The sequence below is a fragment of the Chelonoidis abingdonii genome, chromosome 4, assembly GCF_003597395.2.
Source record: "Chelonoidis abingdonii isolate Lonesome George chromosome 4, CheloAbing_2.0, whole genome shotgun sequence".
NCBI classification, from domain to species: domain Eukaryota; kingdom Metazoa; phylum Chordata; order Testudines; family Testudinidae; genus Chelonoidis; species Chelonoidis abingdonii.
The window spans coordinates 13033083-13058808 of record NC_133772.1 but is presented as its reverse complement, the minus strand read 5'-3'; the positions used below and the strand labels follow the sequence as shown (position 1 = coordinate 13058808).

At 40.7% G+C, this 25726-nt stretch overlaps 1 protein-coding gene across 1 annotated transcript in view; it reads left to right on the top strand.

The window, feature by feature from the left end:
• CR2 (complement C3d receptor 2) overlaps window positions 1–23120 on the top strand; it is a 106713-nt gene extending 83593 nt beyond the window's left edge. The window contains exons 21-31 of the mRNA XM_075064710.1: window positions 197–282; window positions 1785–1997; window positions 3859–4041; window positions 4756–4935; window positions 9047–9229; window positions 9947–10138; window positions 14123–14302; window positions 14721–14753; window positions 16345–16405; window positions 18592–18700; window positions 21035–23120. Of these exons, the coding sequence (XP_074920811.1) occupies window positions 197–282; window positions 1785–1997; window positions 3859–4041; window positions 4756–4935; window positions 9047–9229; window positions 9947–10138; window positions 14123–14302; window positions 14721–14753; window positions 16345–16405; window positions 18592–18685 (1405 nt within the window). The 3' untranslated portion in view covers window positions 18686–18700; window positions 21035–23120. The remainder of the gene's footprint in view (window positions 1–196; window positions 283–1784; window positions 1998–3858; window positions 4042–4755; window positions 4936–9046; window positions 9230–9946; window positions 10139–14122; window positions 14303–14720; window positions 14754–16344; window positions 16406–18591; window positions 18701–21034) is intronic.
• Window positions 23121–25726: the final 2606 nt, after the last annotated feature.

Genomic DNA, 25726 nt, shown 5'->3' with positions numbered 1-25726 from the left:
GACTCCAGCTAAGTGTTCTGATCAAAGCTACAAAATGTCATTCTCATTATAAGACAAGAGTTGCTATCACCTGAAATTCAGTGTGTCATTGCCCTCTGCTGGCAGAAGAGAAGTATACTCCGAATATCTGAGCTGATGGTTTAGGCGTTCAGTAATTTAGGAAATCTTGCCTTTTAAAACAAATGTTCTTGTTTAGGTTCAGATTAGTTGGACCGAACACTAGTCAGTGTGTGATTGATGGAACCGGGGTTACATGGAATCATGAAACTCCACTTTGTGAAGGTAAGTGGATTTTATACATTCTGTTCTGGTTATGCCAGTTCATGCAACTAGTTTTGGTAAATTGTGCTTTAAGATGAATTCACCCGTAAAGAAAAGTTTGTTTTTTTTTAAATGTTCAGTCTTGTGTTTATTTCACCATTTTAAAAGCTAATGGAGGTACCAGTCTGAGGAATACTATGTTGAAAATGCCCAAAGATTACCTGTTGAATAAGTGAGTGAATTTGACCCATATGAGCTAGCTAGCAGTAAAGTTTACTCCAGATTTTCAATAACTGGTAACACAACTGTCAACTTGTGATTCATTTTGTCTAAATTACATTTAAAACCATCTAGACTTTGATGATACGTGGCCATAAATTCCATCTTCTTCAAACTGATTTGTTTCTGACTGATTTTAGGTGAACGGGATATGTTTTCATGTATAATCCTGATACAAAGGAAATAATAATCCTATGTTGAGTATCACAGTAGGCTTTTTTCCCCATGACTTACTTGTAGAAAATGTGATGAATTAAACTTTTGTTTTGCTGTGTTCTTCAGATTTATTGCATGTGGGAGCTAAAGCCATGCTTGCTTTTTTCAGACTCTTAACGACAATTTATTCATCCAGTGCCATAAGTGTATATGGCATTGAATAGAAAATATCTATTTGCTGTTGTTATGGAAATTCTGTTCGGATACATTTTAATGGAAGGCTAGTCATTCTAGACTAAGTTTTAGAGTTTTGCATACATTTAGGGCTTGTTCTTTTAATAGCTATTTTTGAATCCTTATAAGGAAAAGGTTTCCAATATAACTTCACCATATACAGAGGTTAATCAAGCGTAGAGGCTAACTGCATTTCTTGCAAAAGTTGTATTACACCGATTCCTTTTAATATCCATAAGATTTACGGTTTTACTTCAGACATCTAGTTTCCTGTGTAATAAAAAAGCTTGTTATTTAGATATTGGAAAGCCTGAGTGTATTTTGATATCAGGAAGATGTTAATACTATTTTTTTCCTCAGTGTCTTCTGAAGGAAAGTTAAAAGTCAGTGATTTCTAGTGCAAATGCATCTACTTTTTTCAGAGAGCTCTCTTTTTCTCTGTTTTCTGTTCATCTACCACCTAAGCATCTCCTTCCCCATTATGCTACTAACGTAAATACATACAATATTATATGTCCATTTTCTCCTTTTCTGACCTTTTTGGTGGTAGTTTTGCACTTGTTATACCACAAACCCCCATTATCAAATAGTTTAGTGGAGTGAGTGAAATCACTTTAAAAATAAAAAACAAAAAGTGTAGTAGACCCATCAAATGGGTCAGATTGTAAGCATCAGATCTTTTGGAAATCCCCTTACTTTGAATAATATTGCTGTAAAAATTAGTAGGGTTCTGTAATTCTTTGCAGTAGCCTGAATGACCATTGCCCTGTTCCTTGTAGACATTGTACCTTGTTGCTTGTCAGTTTTTCTCCCTTCCGTTAAATGCTTTTTTCTTTACTTTTAATATTTTCCAGCTTTTCCATGTCATCCACCTCCAGAAATCGACAATGGGAAGTACGCTGGTGACCCTAATAATCAGTACAGCTATGGATCAACAGTCACTTACAGCTGTAACGCTGCATCAGAAGGCGCAGACTCTTTCTCGCTTATTGGAGAGGCATCTATTCATTGTACATCTAACAAAGTGCAAAATGGAGTTTGGAGTGGAGAGCCCCCTGAGTGTAAAGGTCACTATTTATTGTAGCTTCTCTATAATCTTAAACCTGAGCATCCTTTTGGTATGATTTAAGATCTCATCTGGGTTAAAAAAGGACAACACACAAACAAGACATCTGGGGCGCCCTAAACTTTGAATTCCTTTGCTTCTGTGGTACTGGTTCAAATCCTGAACCTTCACTTATCACATTTCTTAGTTGTTCAGAGGGGTATCCCTGCCTAGTTTCTTGCTGTTTACATATCTACTGATGCCACATATCTGAAAACATTACTAGTTTCCTTTAAAAAACCCCAATGCTAGATAGTCCTTTCTCTTCCACTGAGTTTTTAATCTGGAAAAAAAAAATCAACAATGTAGAACTGCATGGGATAGGAGGACAAATACACTACAAGTTTTTAGCAGCAAAATCTGTATCCTTTCAGAACTTGAAAACTGAGCTGAGAGATCTTTACCACTCCTTTTAATCTCCCACTTGCATGATAGAGATCAGTGGTCTCCAAACTTTTTTGATCGCATACCCCATCAGTACAAAATTTTTGAGCATGCAGCCCCTGGCCAAACTGTCAAAGCCAAAAAAAAAAAAAGCTTCTCAGACTCCCGGCCGAACTGCCGGAGAGGGGGAGGGAGGGGAGAAAGCCACTTGGACTCCCAGCCAAACGGCTGATGTGGGGGGACGGCACTGCTCTGACGGTGCTCCTCCTGCTGCGCACCCCGAAAGATCCTCTTGCCCACCCCCGGGGTGTGCACACCCCACTTTAGTGTCATAATCTGTATCAGTGGTCTCCAAACAGATTGCAGCGAGGAATCCAGGATGAGGGAACCCTGCCCTATGACAAACAGTCCGCAAGCGCTCCTTTGGCAAGCTCAACATCATGTGCTTGTATTTATACTGCACAACAATAATACAAGCTCCCCACAGCACAAGGCTCTTACCTTCTCCCTAGGGACAGGTTGAGAGATCTTATCTCCTTGTGATCCTGGGCTTCTGTAAGCCCTCCTTCCGGACTACCTCTCTTCCTGTCCTCAGCTGGTGACTGAACCACCCTATTAAATGATCAATCACCCAGTCCTTAACCAATTAGCTCTCCAGTTTGCCTCTGGTCCCCAAACTGGTGAGTCAGCTGTAGTCTACTCCCATTCTAACACAAATGTTATCTTTGTATTTCACTTGACTTTAAACAATGGTATGACATCAGCACTTGACAAATATGTAAAACAGAATCCTAATCTTAATAGCAGACTGCCTTCCATTCGAGCATTAAGCAACATGCCTACATAAGTTAGAATACCATGCTAATGAGCCCAACCAGCCAATCCCAAACTGATTTGGACAATGTTTGTATTAGTGACAGAGCTTGGAAATCTCCCTTCTGTTTGTAGTAGCGTTGGATGAGGTAGCTTTGTGTTGCTGTCCAATTGAGCAAATCTCATCCTCTCCAAGGGATAATGTCCCTTCTGTCTTTAAATAGGCCAATGATAATTTCACTTGAACTAGTATAGAGTGTCACAAATAGCAAGGTTAAGGAAGAAATTCCTGTAGGTTTACCACAACCATTCTATTTCTTGGACTTGCACTCATATTTTACAATTAGCTATAGGGTTATGTGATTTTGATATATGTAACCGAACAGATGCATACAGATATTAAATGAGCCTTCAACTAAGTAAAACATGATTTTTTCCCCCTTGTCTAGCTCCTAGGCAGCTGTTGTGGAAATAAATGTTAAAATTAAGTCAGGGGGAGGAGAAGAGGATGCAGAATTACAGCCACCATTTATTAAAAAAAAAATGTAAAGCGGTGCTAGTCACATGTTTCAGGGCTTAATTTCATCTCTAGAAGATGAGTTTTTCACATTCTTATCCATTTTCAGTGGTCAAGTGCCATGATGTAGAAGTTGAAAATGGGAGAAAACTAAGTGGATTTGGGACTTCCTATACATATAAAGACACCATTACATTTGGATGTGATGCTGACTACATCTTGGTTGGCAGTGAAGTGATTAAATGCCAAGCGAATAATTCATGGACTCCTGCAGTACCAACTTGTGAAAAAGGTAAGTGCAAATGGGATTTGATGAGGGGTCAACTTCCCTTGCACATTGTGCACACAGCATTATAAAAATCACACTTGTTCTTCCAAGACTTGGTTGGACTATAAGGTTGTTTAGAGTGAAGAAAGGAAGTGCAGATTGTAGACCTAACATGGGCTTTCTCCAGAGCTCCTAAGGGAGTTCACCTCTACAAGCTGGTTTGTTTGTAGGCATTCTGACACTTCAGTAGTAGCAAGAGTTTCCTCTAATGAGAGTGACACATCCAATTGAGTGTTGCTATACTATTGGCAGCTGAGCCCATGATGTTTAACTCTCTGGAGTGGTTTCCTGTAGATATTGAAGAGGAATGGGGTTAGCATGGATCCCTGTAGAATCTCACAGGTGAGGGCCCTCCAGTAGGAGGCGCAATTAGCCATCAGCAGTTGAGTTTCAACCACGTGACTACTGAGTCATCTGCTCCTGCTATGTCATGTAGATGGGTTAGCTGGTTGCTTATGGTCCACTGTGTCAGAGGCAGCATAGTGGTCATGTAATATGAGCAAATCTTGCCTATGTCCAGGATCACAAGAAGTTTGTCATCTTGTGCCCTTAGAACAGTCTCTGTTCTATGTCCTGGTCCAAGGCCTAATATGAGGCATCCTGGTCACATGCTTCTGGAACATCCAGAACACATTTCTTCTCCTTTGTTTTGTAAAAATGTATGTTTTTTTACTACAGCAATTTGCAGTGCCCTAGTGTTCCCGCATGGAAAAGTGCTTCCATCAAAATCTAAATATGCCAATGGAGATTCTGTTACCTTGACCTGCGATGCAAATTATTTCTTGCTGAATGGTATAAAATCGATGACTGTTCAATGCAAAAAGAATACATGGGATCCTCCTATACAAACTTGTCAAAGTAAGTAATGGTCAAAGTTGTCATGGTCCTTTCTACAGCTGCTTCACAGGCATGTGCATTAACACAGATGTTGTTTCTGCAAATTCTAGGCCCTAGGAAACATTGCCATTAAACTCAGGTTTAAGATAAACAGCTTTTAATTGTCAGCCATTAGGGTTTCTGCATTGAGGGGGGAGTTTAAAGTTTTGGTTTTATCTTACATAACAACCACTGCATACATTGAAAGTTATTTTGCCCAGGAATGGGGTGTTGAAGAGGTTTTCAGGATCCAGTTAAGGTTTCTTAAAGCTTGAGAAGCTATTGTTTCTTGCAAGGGGCTTAGTTGTTATGGAAATATGCTACTCTCCAAGAAGTACTAAGTAGTGGCCATAGTTCCCTACTGGCCTTTACTAGCCAGGAAGGTCGTGGACCCATTTCACAGGTTTTAAATATTTTCCAGGGTTTCTTGAGCTATAGCGTACGTGATGGAGTCTAATATGCTTACCAGAAAATCAGGCAAATCTGCTTGCATGTTCTATTTATATCCTGCTTATCTTTTAGAACATTAGCTGTTTGGACCACTGTCCATCTTTACAGCGGGAGGGGAGAGATGGGCAGTGTAGGGAATAACGACCATTGTCAAAGGACAGTACATCAAGCTGTGCGAATAGTAGTTCCCCAGCTTCTGCGACGTATGAGCTGGGCCACCCTGTTAACTAGTTAATCACACATTCCGTAACCAGTTATGTCCCCCAGTTTGCCCCATGGGAGGGCACTTTCCAAATCCCCAAACAGGTGAGTTAGCTTTAGGCAACTCCTATTCTCGCACAGACGTTATCTTTCATTTTTTAAAGTCCATGTGAAATACAGAGATATGTAGGCACGTTGCTTAAGGCACTAATGGAAGGCAGTCTGCTGTTAGGATTCTATTCTTATATAGGTTAGAATATCATGCTAATCTTAACGAGCCCAAGCAGTCAATCCCAAACTGATTTGGACAATGTTTGTTTTAGTGACAAAGCTTAGAATTCTTCCTTCTCTTCGTAGTAGCGTTGGATGAGGTAGCTTTGTGTTGCTGTCCAATTGAGCAAATCTCATCCTCTCCAGGGGATAATGAACTAGTAGTAAAGACAGAAGGGACCAGATCCTGAGTTGGTATAAACTCATATAACTCCCTTGAAATCAATGATTCTGCAGAATTACCCCAGCTGAGAATTTGGACCAGGAGCAGGGATCAGTGTTTGTAAAGCAGATTGAGATACTTAATGGAAAGTGTAATCATAGGATGGGCGAGAGGAAATGAAAGAATATAGGTTTCAATAATAGCAGGACAATAAAAAGCAGTAAAGGTGAGTCACATCATACATGTGTTTAACTTACGCAAATTCAACTCTACGTACTTGGCCAAAAAAAACAGCGATACCTGTAAATAGTGCGGGCGATTCCACCCAATCAGCGTATGCCCCAGAGTGAGCGTGAGATGAGGGACGTGAATCTGCTTTTCCTGCAGTTGGTCTCAGTTCCTGCGTGCCTCTCATAGTGTGAGCATCTCACCGTGCTGAGTGTGATTCTACTGTTTAAAGATACGTATTTTTCATACAACATGACCCCTAAGTGCAAGCCAACTACTTCATCTGGTGCTCAACCGAAGAAACAGCAATCTGTTCCAATGCTGGAGGAAAAACTGGCTGTTTTGGACTTATTGAGAGATGGTATGTCGGTCTCCAACGTGGCACGTAAATATGGCCACAACGAATCTAGCATCCGTCCCATCAAGATTCGAGAGAGAAAGTTGTCAAGCCGTGGCAGCGAGTGCTCCAATAACTGCTAAGGTGACGAGCCAGGTGCGTGATAAGTGAAGACTGAAAAGGCATTAAACTTATGCCTGGAAGACATGAATCGTAAACGTGTGCCTATCGATGGCATCATGTTGCGAGAAAAGGCTCCTAGCCTCTACGTGCTGTAGGACAGCCTTTTGATGAGAAGGAATTCAAAGCCAGCCAAGGTTGGGCTTAACAGTTTTAGGAACCGTTTCAACCTCAAAAATGCGCAGACTACTGGTGAAGCTGCATCTGCCAATGAAGAGGCAGCAAAAGCCTACCCCGAACAGTTAAAAGAAAATCATAGAAGAAAAGGGCTATCTTCCAGAACAAGTTTTTAATGCTGACGAGACTGGGCTCTTCCAGAAGAAAATGCCCAACCGCACTTACATTTCAAAATCAGACAGACAAGCTCCTGGCTTCAAAGCAGCTGAAGACCATGTGACTGTGTTTTATGGCAGTGCGGCTCGGCATTTAATAAAGCCAGGCTTGCTCTGCAGGGCTGCAAATTCCCGTGCCCTAAAAGGCAAGAACAAAAGTCTCCTGCCTGTGTTCTGGCAATCAAGTAAAAAGGCTTGGGTGACGGCAGCATTATTTCTGGATTGGTTCCATAAGTGTGATATTCCAGAGGTCAAGCGGAACCTCAAAGACAAAAGACTTTACAACCAGCAACACGTTTTAAAGTCGACAATGCTCCTGGCCACCCTGCAACACTCTGGTTTGCACATGATGTTGTTGTCCTCTTTCTTCCCCCTCCAATACGACCTCCATCCTCCAACCTCTTGACCAAGGCGTGTTTCGCTGTTTCAAGGCCATGTACACGAGGCTTACATTCTCACGGATACGTAGCGCTATGGACGCTGACCCAGCACTCCATCACATTAATATAAGTGATGCAATCAGCAGTGTTGAAGGACTTCCCAATCTTAAACAGGCAAAGGATGCAGTCAAGCCTGAAACAGTCAACGCATGTTGGCGAAACCTATGGAAAGAATGTGTGAATGATTGTAATGGTTTCCCGACCATTGACAAGTGAAACGCATTGTTCAGGTGGCCAGGCAAGTGGGTGGTGATGGCTTCGTCAACATCCTCGAAGAAGAAATTGAACAATTAATTGAGAGCCATAGAGAAACATTGACGAATGATTTAATCAATCAGTTCCTCTAACTCTTCATTAAAGTGTTTCACTGCCTGGAACACTTCAGCAAATTTATGAAGAAGATTCCAACTTGCTGGCTCTTCCTGTTCGTTGTCATCATCTACAGAAGATGGAGATGATTTTATTTCTGAATACGATCCATCTGTGGAATGAAGTCTCAAAATCACATGTAGTATTACAGGCGATTTGAGACCATTTCAGGAAATGTTTGAGCAGTTCAAGAGACAACAGCGGCAGTTGCCAATCACCATGTTTTTTCAAGGAAAAACAGCCAGCAGCAGATGAGCCTATGCAATCAACTTCTTGAGCTGAACCAGAGCCAGCCACTTCGTTTACGACTCGCTCTCCGTCACCTCCGTTTCCTGGATCGACATCCAGCCCTGATGACCCCTTGTAATATGCAAAATTAATTTTTAAATGTATACAGTAATGTACAGTATACATTTGTACATATATACTGTACATTAATTGTACTCTATTATTACTGTACAGGGTTTATACACAAAGCCATGTACAGTATACTGGACTTTATGGGCGATTTAAGGAAGTTTCAAGGGTAATTTTGACTATATGCGATTTTTGCCTTATGCGCTGAGAGTTGGCTCTTGGGAATTGTGAGCTGAGGAACAAGAGGGAGAGAGGTGTTGATTGGTCAAGGGCAACAGATCCAGTAAATGAAGATTGCAGACATACTTATAATGAGTTTATGTTTTATCACCCTTTTCTATGAGTAACAATGTTAACGTTTTGTCACTTGGACGTATGGACACCCTCAGTAAAATTTAGGTTTTTTTCTCTCAAGTGAAATTGTCATTGGCCTACTTAGCAAGGTTAAGGAAGAAATTCCTGTAGGTTTACTACAACCATGCTATTTGTGACATACAGATGTGAAATATAAGTCCAAGAAATAAATGTTGTACATATATCAAAATATGCCTAAGTAATTAACCCTATAGCTAATTGCACTCATTAAATCACGTAAAGAGATACACTATTTCTACAATGGCTGCCTAGGAGCTAGACAAGGAAAATATGTTAAAATTAGGTCGGGGGAGGAGAAAGGGATGCAGAATTACAGCCACCATTTATTTAAGAATGTAAAGAGATGCTATGCACATGTTTCAGTGCTTAATTTTTTCTTATCCATTTTCAGTGGTCAAGTGCCATTATGTAGAAGTTGAAAATGGGAGAAAACTAAATGGATTTGGTCCTTCCTATACATATAAAGACGCCATTACATTTGGATGTAATACTGACTACTTCTTGGTTGGCAGTGAAGTGATTATATGCCAAGCGAATAATTCATGGTCTCCTGCAGTACCAACTTGTGAAAAATGTAAGTGCAAATGGGATTTGATGAGGGGTCAGCTTCCCTTACATATCGGTTACACTTGTAGATTTTGATCATGCTGTGTATACAAGTCTTGGAAGAACAACAGGTTGTTTAGAGTGACGAAAGGAAGTGTAAATTTTAGACCCTCCATGGGCTTTCTCCAAAGCTCCTAAGGGCGTTCAGCTCTACAAGCTATTTTGTCACTCATTCTCAGTAGAGGAAACTATTGCTACTACTGAAGTGCCAGAATGCCTACAAACAAATACCACTGAGTGTTGCTATACTATTGGCAGCTGAGCCCATGATGTTTAACTCTCTGGAGTGGTTTCCTGTAGATATTGAAGAGGAATGGGGTTAGCATGGATCCCTGTAGAATCTCACAGGTGAGGGCCCTCCAGTAGGAGGCGCAATTAGCCATCAGCAGTTGAGTTTCAACCACGTGACTACTGAGTCCTCTGCTCCTGCTATGTCGTGTAGATGGGTTAGCTGGTTGCTTATGGTCTACTGTGTCAGAGGCAGCATAGTGGTCATGTAATATGAGCAAATCTTGCCTATGTCCAGGATCACAAGAAGTTTGTCATCTTGTGCCCTTAGCACAGAGACTGTTCTATGTCCTGGTCTAAGCCCTATTAATGAGGCCTCCTGGTCACATGCTTTTGGAACTTCCAGAACACATTTCTTCTGCTTTGATTTGTAAAAATGTATTTATTTTTACTACAGTAACTCCAGGTGTATGTGGCTCTCCACCGTTCTCAAATGGACAAATATTTCCATCAAAACCTCAATATGCCACCAGAGATGATATTACCTTGACATGTGAGGCGAATTATGTCTTGTTCGATGGTGCAAAATCCATGACTGTTCAGTGCAAAGGAAACAATGTGTGGGATCCTCCTGTACAAACTTGTCAACGTAAGTCTACAGAATACTGTCATGGCCTTTCCACGGTTGCCTCACAGGCATGTGCATTAACACAGATGCTGCTTCTGCAGATTCTAGGCCCTAGGAAACATTGACAAATAGCTTTTAAACTTGAGTTTAATGGCAGCTGTTAAACTCCCCCCTCAATGCAGAAACCCTAAGTTTTTGGTTTTATCTTTCAATGTATGCAAGTTATTTTGCCCAGGAATGGGATGTGGAAGAGGTTTTCAGGGTCCAGTTACGGTTTCTTGAGGATTGAGACGCTACTGTTTCTTGCAACGGGCTTGGTAGTTATGGAAATAATGCTTCTCTCCGAGAAGTACTAAGTAGTGGCCATAGTTCCCTACTGGGTCCATGGTCTTCCTGGCTAGTACAGGCCATTTCGCAGCTTGTGGTTTAAATATTTTTCTAGGGTTTCTTGAGCTATGGCGTACGTGATGGAGTCTGATGGCGTGGATTGCACCCTCAGCAAGTTTGCAAATGACACTAAACTGGGAGGAGTGGTAGATATGCTGCAGGTAGGAAGAGGATACAGAGGGACCTAGGAAAATTAGATTTCTTTTGGCACAATCCTCTAAGTGCCAGACTCTGCACTTGTCCTTGTTGAACCTCAGAGTCCTGTGCACTGCTACAGACTAGGGACAGAGTGGCTAGGCAGCAGTTCTACAGAAAAGGACTTGGGGATTACAATGAACGAGAAGCTGGATATGAGTCAACGGTGTACCCTTGTTGCCAAGCAGGCTGACTGCATTTTGGGCTGTAAAAGTAGCACTGCCAGCAGATCAAGAGACAGAGGGGAATGATCACGTTTGGCATTGGTGAGGCCTCATCTGGAGTACTGTATCCAGTTTTGGGCCCCACACTACAAGAAGGATGTAGAAAAATTTGAGAGTCCAGCAGAGGGCAGCAAATGAATTAGGGGACTGGAGCACATGACTTTGAGGAGAGGCTGAGGGAACTGGGATTGTTTAGTCTGCAGAAGAGAGGAATGAGGAGAGGGATTTGATAGCTGTTTTCAACTACCTGAAAGGGGGTTCCAAAGAGGATGGATCTAGACTGTTCTCAGTGGTACTGGATGACAGAACAAGGAGGAATGGTCTCAAGTTGCAGTGGGGGAGGTTTTGGCTGGATATTAGGGAAAAACTTGTTCACTTGGAGGGTGGAGAAGCACTGGAATGGGTTACCTAGGGAGGTGGTGGAATCTCCTTCCTTAAAAACCTCTAAGGTCAGGCTTGACAAAGCCCTGGCTGAGATGATTTAGTTAGGGTTGGGAGGGACCTCAGGAGGTCATCTAGTCCAACGCCGTGCTCAAAGCAGGACCAATCCCTGATATTCTATGGTTCCTGCTGTTGGGCTTTATCCACTCCACCACCCATCTGATCAGATCATATTGTCTTTCCCAGTAAAGCTTTACTTCATTGATAGTTATAACTAACTTTCCCAGTAACCTAACTATGAGAGCTCTTGGTAATGGTCAGTGCTTGGGTCTGATGTCTGGGCTGATTATTTCTCATAGCCCTCAGGTTAATCACAGCTAGCAGAGCTAAGACTCGCTGATGGCAGAGTACAATGCTGCCTTCACTGCAGTGACAAAGAGCAGTCATGGAAGAACCAGTGCTGCTGGTAGGTGGGTTCAAAATATTTTTTTATTCATTTGTGTGCTTTATCTGCCATAGTTAACGTGTGGATCATCTTGGTGGTGGAGGAATTGAGCAGCTTGGGGCTAAGGCATCCGTGACAGTGGACGTTATGTGCAAGGCCAAGCTGCCAATGAGTTAGTACACCTGAGTGACTTATGCAAGTTTAAAACCTGGAGAGTTCAGGAGTCTTTAGGGGCATACTAGCTGTGGTTGTTCACTGCCCTGGTGAGAAGCAGGAGAGCTCTGATCTTTGCCTGGATGAGGAGGTGATGGTGGTCAGACCAGGAGAGTAGCATGTTGGTGGTGTCTCCAATAGCCACTGCTGGGCTCAAGATAGGCTATAACGATGTCTGGCGGCATATGTGGGCCCAGAGACTGCCTTGGAGAATCCCACGTAGGGCGAGAGAATACACATTTGTGTAGCATCCGCATTGTCTATGTAGAGTATGAGATCATTAGGACAAGAAATCTTCAGTCGTTGTCCACCACATCGAGTTCAAACTTAGTTGCTAGAAAGGCAGTCACACAGGGCATCAAGGCTAACATCACTGATGAAGTGCATGGAGTGACAAAATGAGAGGAGGACAGATAAGCAAGGGAGAACTCCATACAGCCTTGAAAGCTATCTGTATATCGTACCTATAAACCATTTTCCTTGAGCCGGTCTGGCAAGACCTCCTTAAGCAAGCAGATTACTTGCCTGAGTTTCTGGCAAGCATATTATAGAAGGGCCTCCTAAAGAGAGATTTGCATATGTCGTTTAGAACATCAGCTCTCCGGACCATTGTCTTTGCCTTCACAACAGAAGGGGAGAGATTAGTAGTTCTTCCCTGCACTGCCCTTGTCAAAGGACAGTACATTGAGCTGTCCTGTGAATGATAGTTGCCCAGCTTCTGGGTTGTATGTCCATGGCCAGACAAGATTGTAGTAGTGACTCATCAAATATTTAATTACTTAAATCTGTTAATAAGAGTCCAGGGCATGTCACTGTAGTAAAAATAAAATAAAGAGGTAATTCCAGGCGTATACAGTGCCCCAGCATTCCCAAATGGAAAAATACTTCCATCAAAACCTCAGTATGTCACTGGAGATGGGATTACCTTGACCTGTCAGGCAAATTATGTCTTGCTCCATGGTGAAACATCGATGACTGTTCACTGCAAAGGAAACTATGTGTGGGACCCTCCTGTACAAACTTGCCTACGTAAGTCTAGAGAAGGCTGTCGTGTTCCTGCTTCAGAGGCACATGCATTAACACAGATGTTGCTTTTGCAAAGTCTAGGCATGAGGAAACTTTTACCTCTTAAAATGTTAACTCCACCTCCAGTACAGAAACTGTATTTACCTTGTAAATGGACTGAGTGACAAGTATCTAAGAGGTTCTAAAACCATGTGCTTTCATGTCCTCTTAGATCTGTGGCAAAGGGCTTTTGTTCACAGGAGCACTGCAGATATGTAATGTCTGTAGCTTTATCATCTGTGAAGCACCTTGATGTAGACAAGTATGTATTTAAAAGAATCTGTAACCCCCCCATTCCACAAACTATCTTTTAAATTATTTTAAAGGGTGGGGCATAGCACAGGCACAACTCAAGTTTTTTGTTTGGCTTTGTTGACCTTTTTTGGTACATTAATTTTCATTTATGTAGCTTTAATAGATAAACTATTAAAGCTGTTTGTCATGTCACTTAAGGAGCTTTATAAAAAAGTTTATTCCCCTCCAATATGAAGACTGCAGCATGCACATTCTTGGTGCTCTTAGCATTGGGGCTTTCTGTGTCTGATGTATTTTTTTCAGAACTAGTGTGAAAGTTCCACTTAATTAATGTAAAATGACTAAACCCACATACTAAATATTCCATTCACTTACTTAACTGTTTGAGATTTTTTCTGTCCTAGTACTTTGAGGGGCTTGCAACCTGTTGGTTGGATGGCTATTTTTTTAACTCTTCCAGTGCTTCTCAGTAGCTCATCTGTCAGGATAAGCATGGTATAAATGCCTATAAACAAACAATAGTAAATCACTGGAAATAAACAGGTCATGAGACTGTAAGATTCCTGTCTCTGTAATGTGGCTGTTTGCATCGGTTTACTAAAGGAGTGGAAAAGTACTCAAACATGAAAAATGTTGAGTAAGTTATGGAACAGGTCCTCTGAAATGTGCTTCGTTCTTCTCAAACACGTCTTAAAATACAGAGACCATATTGGAGCTTTCTGCTACTTTTAAAATGCATGTGACTAGGCTTCCCATTTTCAAAATATTTCCACTCTCCCTTGCGTGTGGATTTCCTGTAACTTCGTTTTAACAAGCGTTTTTTCATGTTTTTATCTTCAGATGTTTGTCCCGACCCAGTCATCCCTCATGGAACAGTGAAGTCTGGAGCAAAACGTCTCTATGTTGTTGGAGATCATGTTACAATTGAATGTTCTACGTTCCACGCAGTGCATGGTGAACCGAATATTCAGTGCACTGATGAATTTCAGTGGAAGCCTGCAATTCCAGAATGTAAACTACGTAAGTATAAATGTGACATTCTAAAAAATGGTCCCAAAAATATATTCCATATTGTGTGACACCCAAATGCTATCTGGGATTCAGGAAGTTGTCACTTGGGGACACGCTTTTCCACTGAAGAGGTGGTGTTAATGCACCTTGTTTAAGGAGTTTTTTGGGGTGAGACACACATAATAAAATCTCTAGAATAAAAAGAGAATAGCTGTTACCCTTCTATTAGATTTGTTTATCTAGACACAGTACCTGGAAGACTATTCAGTTTGTCTTATTTTTAATTGCTGTTTGTCCTAATGTAACACTTTTGCTAGATTTTCTTGGAGACAATCCAGTAGAGATTAATACGTGTATACCTGCTTGTAGACTTGTATAAATTACCATGCATGCTTTTAAATTGAATTCACTTTTTTGTTTACTCTAGGTGTGTACATCATTATCATTATTATTATTATTGGTAAGTACCTTATTAACACCAAATGAGAGACAGTGAAGCTTGTTTTATTTCATGTCTAGGATCAGTGTTTTACTTCTATTTCAATTCACTGTAGGTTCTGGCAGTTATGTACAATGATTTGGGTGTTTCCCTGTCATTACAGCATTACAAAGGAGTATGCATGTAATTCAAAGTTCCTGAAAAAACTGATCACTTTACATTATGATTTATAGCAGTTGATGCTAAAACTAGGTGTATAAGAGTCTTTCTTTTGTCACGTATAATAATCGGTGGCAATATTTTGCGAAGTTCTGCAAAGAATTTGAAGCATACTTTTAGCTTTGTATTGGAACCTGTGGGATTTTGTTGGAACTGTAATTAGACAATAACAGGTCCACAATCAACCAGCTATGCCTTCCTATCTTACAAAAGGTTTTTCTCTCCTCTCCCTCCTTCTTTAAGGATCTTAGTTTTCAACTAAGAGCTAGTTTTACACAGTCCACAAAAATGTAAAACTCTCTTGGACTTTCTCTCCCGTTCTTACCTCAGTTCTGCAACTCTCTGGCCACCATAGAGCATGGTTATTTTAACAAGTAGCATTAGGCATAGTCACAAGGTTTACTTACCACTGGCACAACCCCTTGTGGCTGCATCTGGGGATTAGCTCCGCTGAGGCTGACATCCCCTTCCATCACTTGCTTATGCCACAGTCTCTCTAGGACTCGGTGCTTCCTCTCCATTGTTTGGCTCTCCAGACAGATCACTGTTACCCTGAAAGGGGAAAGCAGTACAAAGTCACCAGATCAGGTGGTGTTCCAGGCAGTCTTATGACTCAAGATTTGTGCCACTCTTGCAGTGGTTGGTAAGGAAACGCAGGCCCTCCCACTACTCCAGCTTCTAGCTCAGGGACCCTACAAGGAGGGGCCAAGGTCTGCACCATCTCAACTCAACTCTTGCTGCCATTTCCATGGACTGCGTCCTACACTGCCCTCTGCTGGCTTTTTTCTCTCCACTCTTCTGGGTAAATCCTTCAGGGTCAGGAGCCTAGGTCAGGGGCTCCTACTGCCCCAAGTTTCCACCTTCTATCTTCACTAAACTCAGATAATGACTGCAAATGTTGATGATACAGCGCTTTTTGCTCACCCTTCCCAGTGTTATAGAAGCCACACCTACTCCTGCTCAATCTTCAGTTAGTGCTTGTCAGTCAAATCCCATGCAGCCTACCATGTTAATTAGTCCCTTCTGAGCCACCTTAACCCCTTCATGGGTGGTTGTCTATGATAAGGTGTTCACATTGCATTACAGGGAGTTCACTGTAATTCTTTAAGAAGTAATGGATGCAGCTGCTTTACCATTTTGGGTGTGTGTTTTTCCTCTCCACTGAGATGATCAGTTCACTAGCTCAGTGTGCCTTTAATCAGAAGTATTAAATACTCACTTAGTGCTCAAAGATTCAGAGGTGGGGGGGAGATTGTACTATGGTTGAACACCTCACGTTGCCAAAAAAGCATTATGAACATCACTTCTGCACCTGCGAAGCTTGTTACTTGCGGGTGTGTTCTTGGGCTAATGGTGACTTGTCACCCAACTACATTTATTTTTCCCTTTCAAGTAATTGTAATCGGAGCGATTCTGGCTGTTTGGATCTATAAGAAATGTTTTTCACAGGAAGGGTAAGTGTACACCTGTTTTTGTCAGCTTCCTGATACTTTTTTTTTTTTTTTTGCATGAGCAAGTACTGTAGCTTCTTGAGCTTTCATTAGCCTTTGTATTCAGTAACACATGAAGAAAAATTCTAGCTTTTCATCTACGGTTATAAATTGTCAGAGTTGAAGCTATTCTCACTTGGCTCTGATCATTACCCACATAAGGTTAATTCATAGCTTTTAAGGACTGCCTGACTATATGGGAAAATAAATGCACATTATAAGCTCATAATGCCACTAGATAAATCCATGTTACACCCACACTTTGAAGGATGCATGCAATTCTGGTCACCATCTCACAAAAGATATCATCCTTATTACAATTGTTGCCTTCTCTGTAGTTTTACAGAGGGGTATGTCTTTTTAATCTCTCCTCATACAGAAGCTGTTACAGACTGGTCAGCTTGGAAAAGACCCAACTGGGGGTGGGGGAGTATAATTTAGAAAATCATGACCTTCTCCTCAGCAGTGTTTACCCCTTCACATAACACAAGAACTAGGACTCCTCTGAAATTAGTAAGGGAGTACTGCACACACCCTGTGGAACTCGTTGCCAGGGGATGTCATGAAGGCCAAAAGTATAACTGGGTTCAAGAAAGAAAAGTTTATGGAGGAGATGTGCATCAGTGGCTACTAGCCACAATGGTCAGGGACACAACCCCATGCTCTGGGTGGTCCTGAACTTTCAAGTGCCAGAGGCTGGGACTGAATAACAGGGGTTGGATCACTCTAAATTGCCCTGTTCTGTTCATTCCCCCTGAAGTATTTGGCACTGGCCACTGTCAGACAAGATACAGGCTAGATGGACTGCTAGTCTGACTAAATCTGGCCATTCTGAGGTGGGCTTAGTTCTGACAAAGGATCCAAGGAATACTGTTCAGTATTTTCTTGTGGAAGAAATATGCCTGTGCCCTGCTCAGAAGTACACCAGTTTTTTTTCCCCCCAGTAATTTAGATGGTAGCACACACTTGTGCCATCATCAGTTTGTGTTACTTTGCTGCCTCCAGGGCAGCAGACTTCATTAGGGAAGAATCTGAAAGACACTGCTTGTCTATTCAAAATACTTTTGAGAAACAGACAGACAGAAAAAAATAAAAAACATTTTATCTCATCAAGAAGCCATTTCATTACATATCTTTTTCAACATGTAAATTAAATCCCCCTACAGCACAAGGCAAAGCTAAAACAGCATGCACTTTGAACAACGCTTTTATAATTCATGTTTTTTCTATACTACCTACTATTTTGTAATGTATAAAATACAATACATACTATGCATCTTGTATAGATTTCTAATTAATTAAAAATTACCCAATAAATACAAATGAAATGTCAAATATTTTTAGCAAGCTTGTATAGGGACAGAAGTAGTTTCAAAATTTAAATAAAACCAAGAAAGAAAAGAAAGAGTGAACATTAGAACCTGACCCTGCTCTGAGAACAGTGGCCCCTGCATCGATGTAGTTCTCAGGCAAGGACTGGAGCCTAACTTCTTAATTCATGAGTTTCGTCTTGTCCTAGAAAGTAGACTTCAATAAAAATATATGCAAGGTATTTAATTTGCTTTTTACTGTGGTAATAAGCATTTGTTAGAATCTTATGGGGGGACAGGATTGGGGACACAACATACTTTCAAAAATATTAGCCCTTTGTTCTTTTAGCATAGCCCTTTGAATTTCTCTAAGTACAGGGCTTAAGCCTCATTTCAGCAAAGCACTTAAAAACACATGCTTCAACTTTAACCAGGCAAATAGTACGGCTGACTTCAGAATTTACTTTTAAGTGCTTTGCTAGATCCAGGGCATTAGTGCACCATGTATGGGTTGTTTTAAATATGCTCTCCATGAACCTCTGACTCGTTTTATTTATGGAAGACCCAGGTTAACACATCAGAATGAGGTTTTATGCCCCCACTTGTCTTCTGTGAAAGGGGAGTGGAATTTTAAAACAGAGACTTTCAACAGAGTGTTTTGGCTCCAATGTGTGATATAAGGTATAGTCTATTTTAGAAATCACCGCAGGCACCAAACTCTTTATGGGATCCTTAGGGTTAGAAACCGAATACAGACATCTCACCAGCTGTTTCCCTCGGGCTTCACTCTATTAATCAATCAGACCATGAATGGAGTCTCTTTCTCTCCTTGCTGTTCAGCACATACCAAACCGATGAAAATGGCAAAGAAGCATGCATTTTACAAGTTAAAGTACCAGATGATGAAAATGAAGCATCTGCATTAAAGAATTAATTGAAACATGAAAAGGTATCGTTTAAATTTCCTTTCCACTTGAAAATGTCCAAATTAGCTTGTGGTCTTCACCTAATACATGGCTTATTCATATTTCCAAGGGAAATGTGGTATGTAACTGCTATCTAATTTTCATAGGTCTTCCTGTATGGTTTTTTGGACTAATTCATTCTCATGTCCTTTGGGTTTTTTTGTTTGGTATGTGTGTTTGGTTTTAACACATAAGTGACCATATTTCTCTTTTATCAAACTGCATCTGATAGGACCACTGTACATCACCAGGTTTGAAGTGTTTTTCAGTAAAATTGATTTTCAAGTATTATTAAATCTGAAATATTTCATGCATGCCTATAAAAAAAACAAACTACTTCCTCATAATAACTAAGGAGTATTTTAATTTTAGTGGCTTTAATCATAGCAAGGTAGGTCTGGATGAGACTGCAAGAGCTGTCATCTAGTCCAGCCCAGTTTTGTCCAATCTGTTCTCAGAAGCCTCTAAGGATAGTTCTAAGGAAGTTGTGGAATCCCCATCATTAATCTTTCAAACTATATTCTAGTGCTTAGTTTCCCAATAATCTGTACCAAGGAAGATTTAGAAAGTTTGGCTAAGTCCATTGTCCTGCTTGTCCACCGACGGTGGACAAGCAGCAATTCATCACCATCCTCTTTGAAACAAAATGTGTTAAATGTAAGCTACTAAAAATGGAAAGGTTTAAAAAAGTTTTGACGTGGTAAGGAAACTGTTTCTATGCTTGTTGCATTTAAATTAAGAGCAACATTTTTCCTTTTGCATAGTAAAATTTCAAAGCTGTACTAAGCCACTGTTCAGTTGTAAACTTATGTTTAACTCTGAACAAAATGTTTAGAAAGAATCATTTCAGTTGGGAATGGAGGTTGTTTATAACTGAGGTTCTACTGTACTTGATACAAAACCTGGTGATCCTGTATAATGGGCAACAATTATGGTTATTCTTACACCTGAGTTGAGTCAAAATGAAATAACTGATTTTGAAACAAACAATCATAACAGAACAAGGGACTAACCTGCTGCTTTTCACTGTGCTCATTGATGACAAAGTTCTGGCAGTGTTTTTAATACTCTCTAAAGTTTACATGCAGAAATAACAAAACCATCCTTCTGAAACCAGGGTTTTCCTTTATCCCAGTCTCAAATCCTACAGTATAGTATGACTTCAAAGAAAGTGGTAGTAATGGATTGGATTGGAGACCAAATGTCTCAATCCTGGCTGGTTCCAGAAGGTTTATTGGAAGGAAATATTGTTTTTTAATTTTATTGCAATTTTCTGTATTGTAACTACAACTTGAAACTAACTTTCAGTGTACCTGTTTTAGGTATGAACAGTCTGGGCTACAAATTACATCCCTTCCAGCCCATGTACCATTGTAGGACAGTCTTGGACTACTTTAGAATGGTGTTTCTCATTAAGACTGTAGATTATCTTTTTGTTGTGAAATCAGAGCACCTTCTTCCCACAAGGAGAGAGGCACAAGCTAATCTAGAAATAGGTAGTCGTCATTTCTGTATCTCCTGGGCAGGACACGGTGATCTGAAGCAACAGCAATAAGAGGTGTTTTACAGTAGTAACATCTGAATCCCAGTTTGCAGTTGCCAGGAACTGCTCACTGGAGTCAGGAACCTAGAGCAATAACACTTCCTGGTCCTTATTCTAATCTTCTCTCTCCATCTACTTTTTTGGTGGGGGGTGTCCAATTTGTGGTCGGAAAGTCTCAGCTTAATTCTTTAATTTAGATATTCTAAATACTGACACAATCAGTTGTGGGTACACTTTGTGGTCCAATGACATTGGGGTTTAAATCCTCGGTTGTTGGGATGCGAAGCATAAAAATGAAAGTTTTGAGCAAAAGTCTGTGTTTTTAGGGCAGTGTTTGGTTCTTAATTTATGCCACTGGTTCACATGCCTCCACCAGTCTTCAATATGCTTAAGGAAGTGACTTCTCAGAATTATTAGCTAGGAATCCCATGCTCCTAAGAATTTAGCAAGAGTTTATATAACAATGTTGGTAACTGCAAAACACTAAAATAGATTATTTTGGTTGCTGAAGAGATTGTCAGAAATGTAGGTTGTTAGGCTCCTATAACTTTCTTAAAATGTAAATAGGGATTGACTTTATCAAGGTGCTAGTGACAAGTATTTAAAGAGTGTACCAGCAGCCAGTATGGTAATGAAATAAGCCAGAAGTAATGGAAAATATCACCAGTTTTGTCATATAAACTAGTAATTTAGCACATTTTCCCTTGTAATAGAATTGATTTGTCAAGTCAAGTCAGCTTTTCTATCTCATTAATTTTAATTCTTGTTTTTGCAGGAAACATGTGTCCACTTCACCTACTGCTCAGTACACCTTGTGTAAAACCCGATTGGTGGGGAAGGGGCAGTGGTGAAAGAAGTCTCACAGATGGACTGCAATTTGCACTATTTCTAATGGAATATTTAGCCCCTTTCTCCTATTTTCACCAGAATTGAAGATGATCACAAAAGGAGAAGAAAATTAAGAGAAAAGCGACTGTGCCTTGGTAAAGATGCAGTAGATGCTTATAACAAAGCCAGAACGTGTACCAATGCCGTCCCTTTTAGCTCACTTGTCTGTGTCTGAAATTAACTTGTAAAAAGTTTCATGCCCATAGCCATCTCCCAGCAGCCTGGAACACTAAACCTGTGCCTTCAGGCCACCTGCTGCCTTTCGCTTGCTTCCAGAAGAGACTATGCAATGAGAGAGTGCTTGGTAGGTTCTTAAACAATATGGCCACTAATGTGATGTAAATTGTATGAAATTAATTACCTCAGTACCTCTATTTTAGGAAGCCTGTTGAAAGATTTGGTGCTTAACTTATGAAAAGTAAGTTAAGTTTTGCACACTATTCCCTTTATATTTTCGTATTTCTTTCTTGCAAACTAAACTTCTCTCGTTGGCTGCTGCTTTTGGATATACTGTGCATCTGAATCAGGTTTCTGTAACCTGCCTGGTAAGGCAACAGTGGGGAGCCTGTGTAGTAATTCTGTCCCAGTTCAGACTGCAAGTGACCACCTTGAATGGGGAATGACCCTCTCAGAAACATCTGTCCAATTACATATCATCCAGTAGGAAACCTTCATTAATCTGAGAGGTAACAAAGTGCTGGCAAATTGTATGTATTTATATTGCAATATAAATACATACAAATTTCTTTTCCTTGTTGAAGGGCCAGCCAACCCTTGTCAGCTGAAACAGCTCAAAAATTGTATTAGAGATCTTGGATAGGGAGTTGGGTTCTTGGTGCATATCTGAAATCATATACTTAAAGCTTGGATTGAACTCAGGAGCCAATTCTCTGGAGGAAAAAAACAGCAATTTTCATAATATACAAGTCAAATCTATGAGAAACAGATCATGACAATGTGTGGCTAAGCTAATAAACCTTTTCTCTTACCACAGACCATGTAGACAGTTCAGTTAGAGGTTCATTTTCCCACAGAAGGAAGGAAGTGCACTTTATCTGAAATAAAAACACTTAGTCATTGTTCTGTGTGATATGGATGTATATACTTGTATTGGTACCAGAACCGTTAAGTGTGCTGTGGGATCATATTTATTCAAACCCAGTAATAAACTGTAGGGCATGCTTAACAAGGAAGGGCGAGATTCACAAAGTCTAGGTGGGCTGTGCAGTGAATGGGACTCAGAAAACAGCATGTTTTAAGATGCTCCTTGTACCAGGTAGCACAAATGCTAAGCTCACGCCTCTCTGAGACTAGGCACTTCACATGAGGGAGGTGCCAAACTGTTTTTTGCAAGAAGTGGGGCAGGAGCAGGGTTGTTGAAGCTTCCATTTACTCATCATGCTTACTCCTCCTTGCTGGACCAATGTGGAGGCTGTTACAAGTATATGAGAGAGGAGACTTGAACCATGGGTCATTGGGCTAAATATTAGAAGGAAACTCTGTGCCCTCTGGTCATTTTGTGTAAGCTCATCTATAGGGGCCTGATCCAGCAGGCAAGGTTTGAGCATGCTTACCTGATGGTCCTTTAACTCATCTGTGGGGCCCTATTTACCTTTTTCCTGGTTTATGCACTGTTCTGGGGCTTAGGCTTTAGTTACATGCCTACATCCTTTTGTGAACCTAGCCCAAAAGGTCTACTAGTCTTTTTGCTTATCAGAGTACCTTTTAGAACAGCTAGGACCCTGGTCCTCAACCTGTTTTCTTGTACACATTGTGAATACTTGGGGTGGAATTGCTTTCTATTAGAAATGCCTCTGTGAATCATTGGATTGTTTTATAGTGCCTTTCAGTGGGGCAGGGGGGGAGCATTTAAAATGCTACAGTAAGATTTGAATCAAGACAAATCCTCCTGGTGTTCGTAAAGTCTAGTATCAACTTGAATTCTAACTAATAAAGTGATTTTTTTAAGTGAAGTGTTTGTTTGTCACTCAAATTTGCCTTTATTTTTTAAAACTGATCAGAGTGAAATTGCAAAATAAGTCAGGTTAGTTGTCACATGACATACTGCTTAAAAACCAACTCGTTTGAGTTTTGTTTTTTTGATTTAGGTTGTCCTTAAGGTGTTAAGACATGCCCAGCTCTGCTCCATACATATTTTATACTACAGCCCAGTATCTCCATCCAGCAGGCAGACAGCATATTATTTCATGCAGTTGCAATCTAAACACAGGACATGAAAAGAAACCATGCTTTAAATCAAGCTGGTATTGGCCTCTGGCTCAGGTGCATGGATGTAAAGAAAAACTGTTTACTTTACCTTCTGGAGGACTTAAAGTAGCTCATCCAGATTTGAAAGACAAACTCTGATTTAGTTTAATAGACATCTGCACCTGCTTGTCCACTGAATAGGAAGAATCTGAACTACTGAACCAACACACAGGAAGAGCTTCAGTGAAGAGTCCTACCAATTCCAACAGAATACAACCACAAATATTACATTAATACACATACTTACTTTTGCTGACAGCATTCTGGAACCCCCATGATGTGACTATAGGTGCTTGTGGAGAGGGGAAAAACGGAGTTTCCATTAGTGTTGCTTTTCCCCCTACATCATAACCGATTTCAAATGGTGCTAGACAAAAACTGAAACTCTGAACACCAAGAGAGATCGGTCAGCCTGTGTAAGAGACATTTTCCCAGCTCAAAGAAGGGGAGTCATCTAGGTCACAGCCACAGGTCCATTTGAGGAAAAACAGCTCTACCTGGGGTCTGACTGGACATGCCACAAAAGCCTCTGAAAAATAGTCACTCTAGAACTCAGTAGGCTAGTTTCTTCAGCGTATCTTCAGTGGTCTGTATTAAAGATGGAAGGGTATGACTTTACTTGTAACAGGAGCTACTGGAAATATGTTACTGTTGAGAAAAGTAGTAAGCCCTGAATTTTTGTTTTGTTTTGTAAAGAAAATAGTTTGCTATTCAGTACATGAGCTTCCACCACCTACTAGAAAGAGAGAGGTTCAGAATTTCAGAGGTGCTGAGTACCTGCAGTTCCAGATAAGCTTTTCATTAGTGAAGTCAGTGGGAGCTACAGGTGCTTCCCATGAGTGCCATAATTAATACTGTATCTAGATGAGTGCCATGATTTATTGTGCTTCAGTATTTACACAACCTGCTAAGTAAGTAATATGGATAAGCAGGCTCTAAAATATGACATTACCCATCATACCAGTCACTTAAGTTACCTTTGTGGATCCTCAAGTGTTTTGGCTATGGATACTTATCTAGATACTTAACTCAACTCCTATAAGAACTTGCTTACTGATTTCAAAAGAAATCTTTGGGGCTCCAACCCATTATGCTCATCCTTAATTGGGTAAAAATACATTGCAAGGAAGTTCTTCCTTGCAACAACCCTAAATGTGACTGTTACAAATCCAACAGATTGACACACACACCGGGGATGCTTCAAAACTTGCCACTCAGGCTATTTACCAGGCTAAAACTAACCTGAAGAGTTGATCCATTTGATGAAGTTAGCAGGCTGCTTCTGGGATCTTCTTTTCCCATGCTGCAATTCTTGCTCCTAGAACACTGATTTCAAATGGTGCTAGATACAAAGATGGGAAAATCTAAGCCACCATGTGAAACCAGCTTCCAGAAGAAGACATTTCTGCGTGGCCAAAATCTAAGAAAAACAGCCTTCTTCAAAGTCTCTTTAAATTACATCAGTAGATCAGCCACAGCTGTGGGAGCAAACCATGGCAAGTGCTGACAAACTTCATCATACAGAATGTCCTGACTTTTTAGATAATGCCCTTCTAGTCAGTCTATATATATATATAAACTAGACTTACTTACCTATATAAACTAAACTAGTTATCAATGGTAGGATGCCTGTTTGATTTCCTTAAAAGTGGAATTATAGCAAATACAGTAACTCCCCACTTACTTAACATTGTTTCAATCTTACATCCCTGCTTCATTACAGAACATGCTCCATTTAAAGCTGTGCAATGCTTTGCTTTGATTGATTGTGATTGATAATGTCAGCCTGGGGGCTGCCAGCTGTGAACAATCAGTTCTCCTACATGCACTCCCTGCCCAGGGTAATCAGCTGGTTTGCTGTGTTCAGGAGGCAGGGGGAGCCTGCATGTCAAGTCATTGCTCCTCCCCCCTGAACATAGCAAACCAGTTGATTGCCGCAGGAGGGAGGGAGGAGGAGCAAGGACCCATCCTGCAGAGTAAAGGGGGTGGGGGAGAGAAGAGGCAGGTTAAGGCTGGCTTGCTGATGATTCTGACAGGGAACGCAGCTCCCATGTGATTGATTATAGCAAGTCAGTCATTGGGGGAGTTGGTCATCTAAAGAAAGAAATTTACCAAGAGAAAAAAAAGGAAAGGAAAAACAACACTCTCTAGCTGTTTAGAAAGTTCAGCAAGAGGTGCAGCCCGACAATCCACACGCTGACTCCACCACCTCAACCAAGCTTCATGCTCAGTTGGGTTCCAGGAAAAAACTTTTTGCCAGACAAAAGGCATACAAGTTTTAAACAATTCAATCCTACAATCATCATTACTA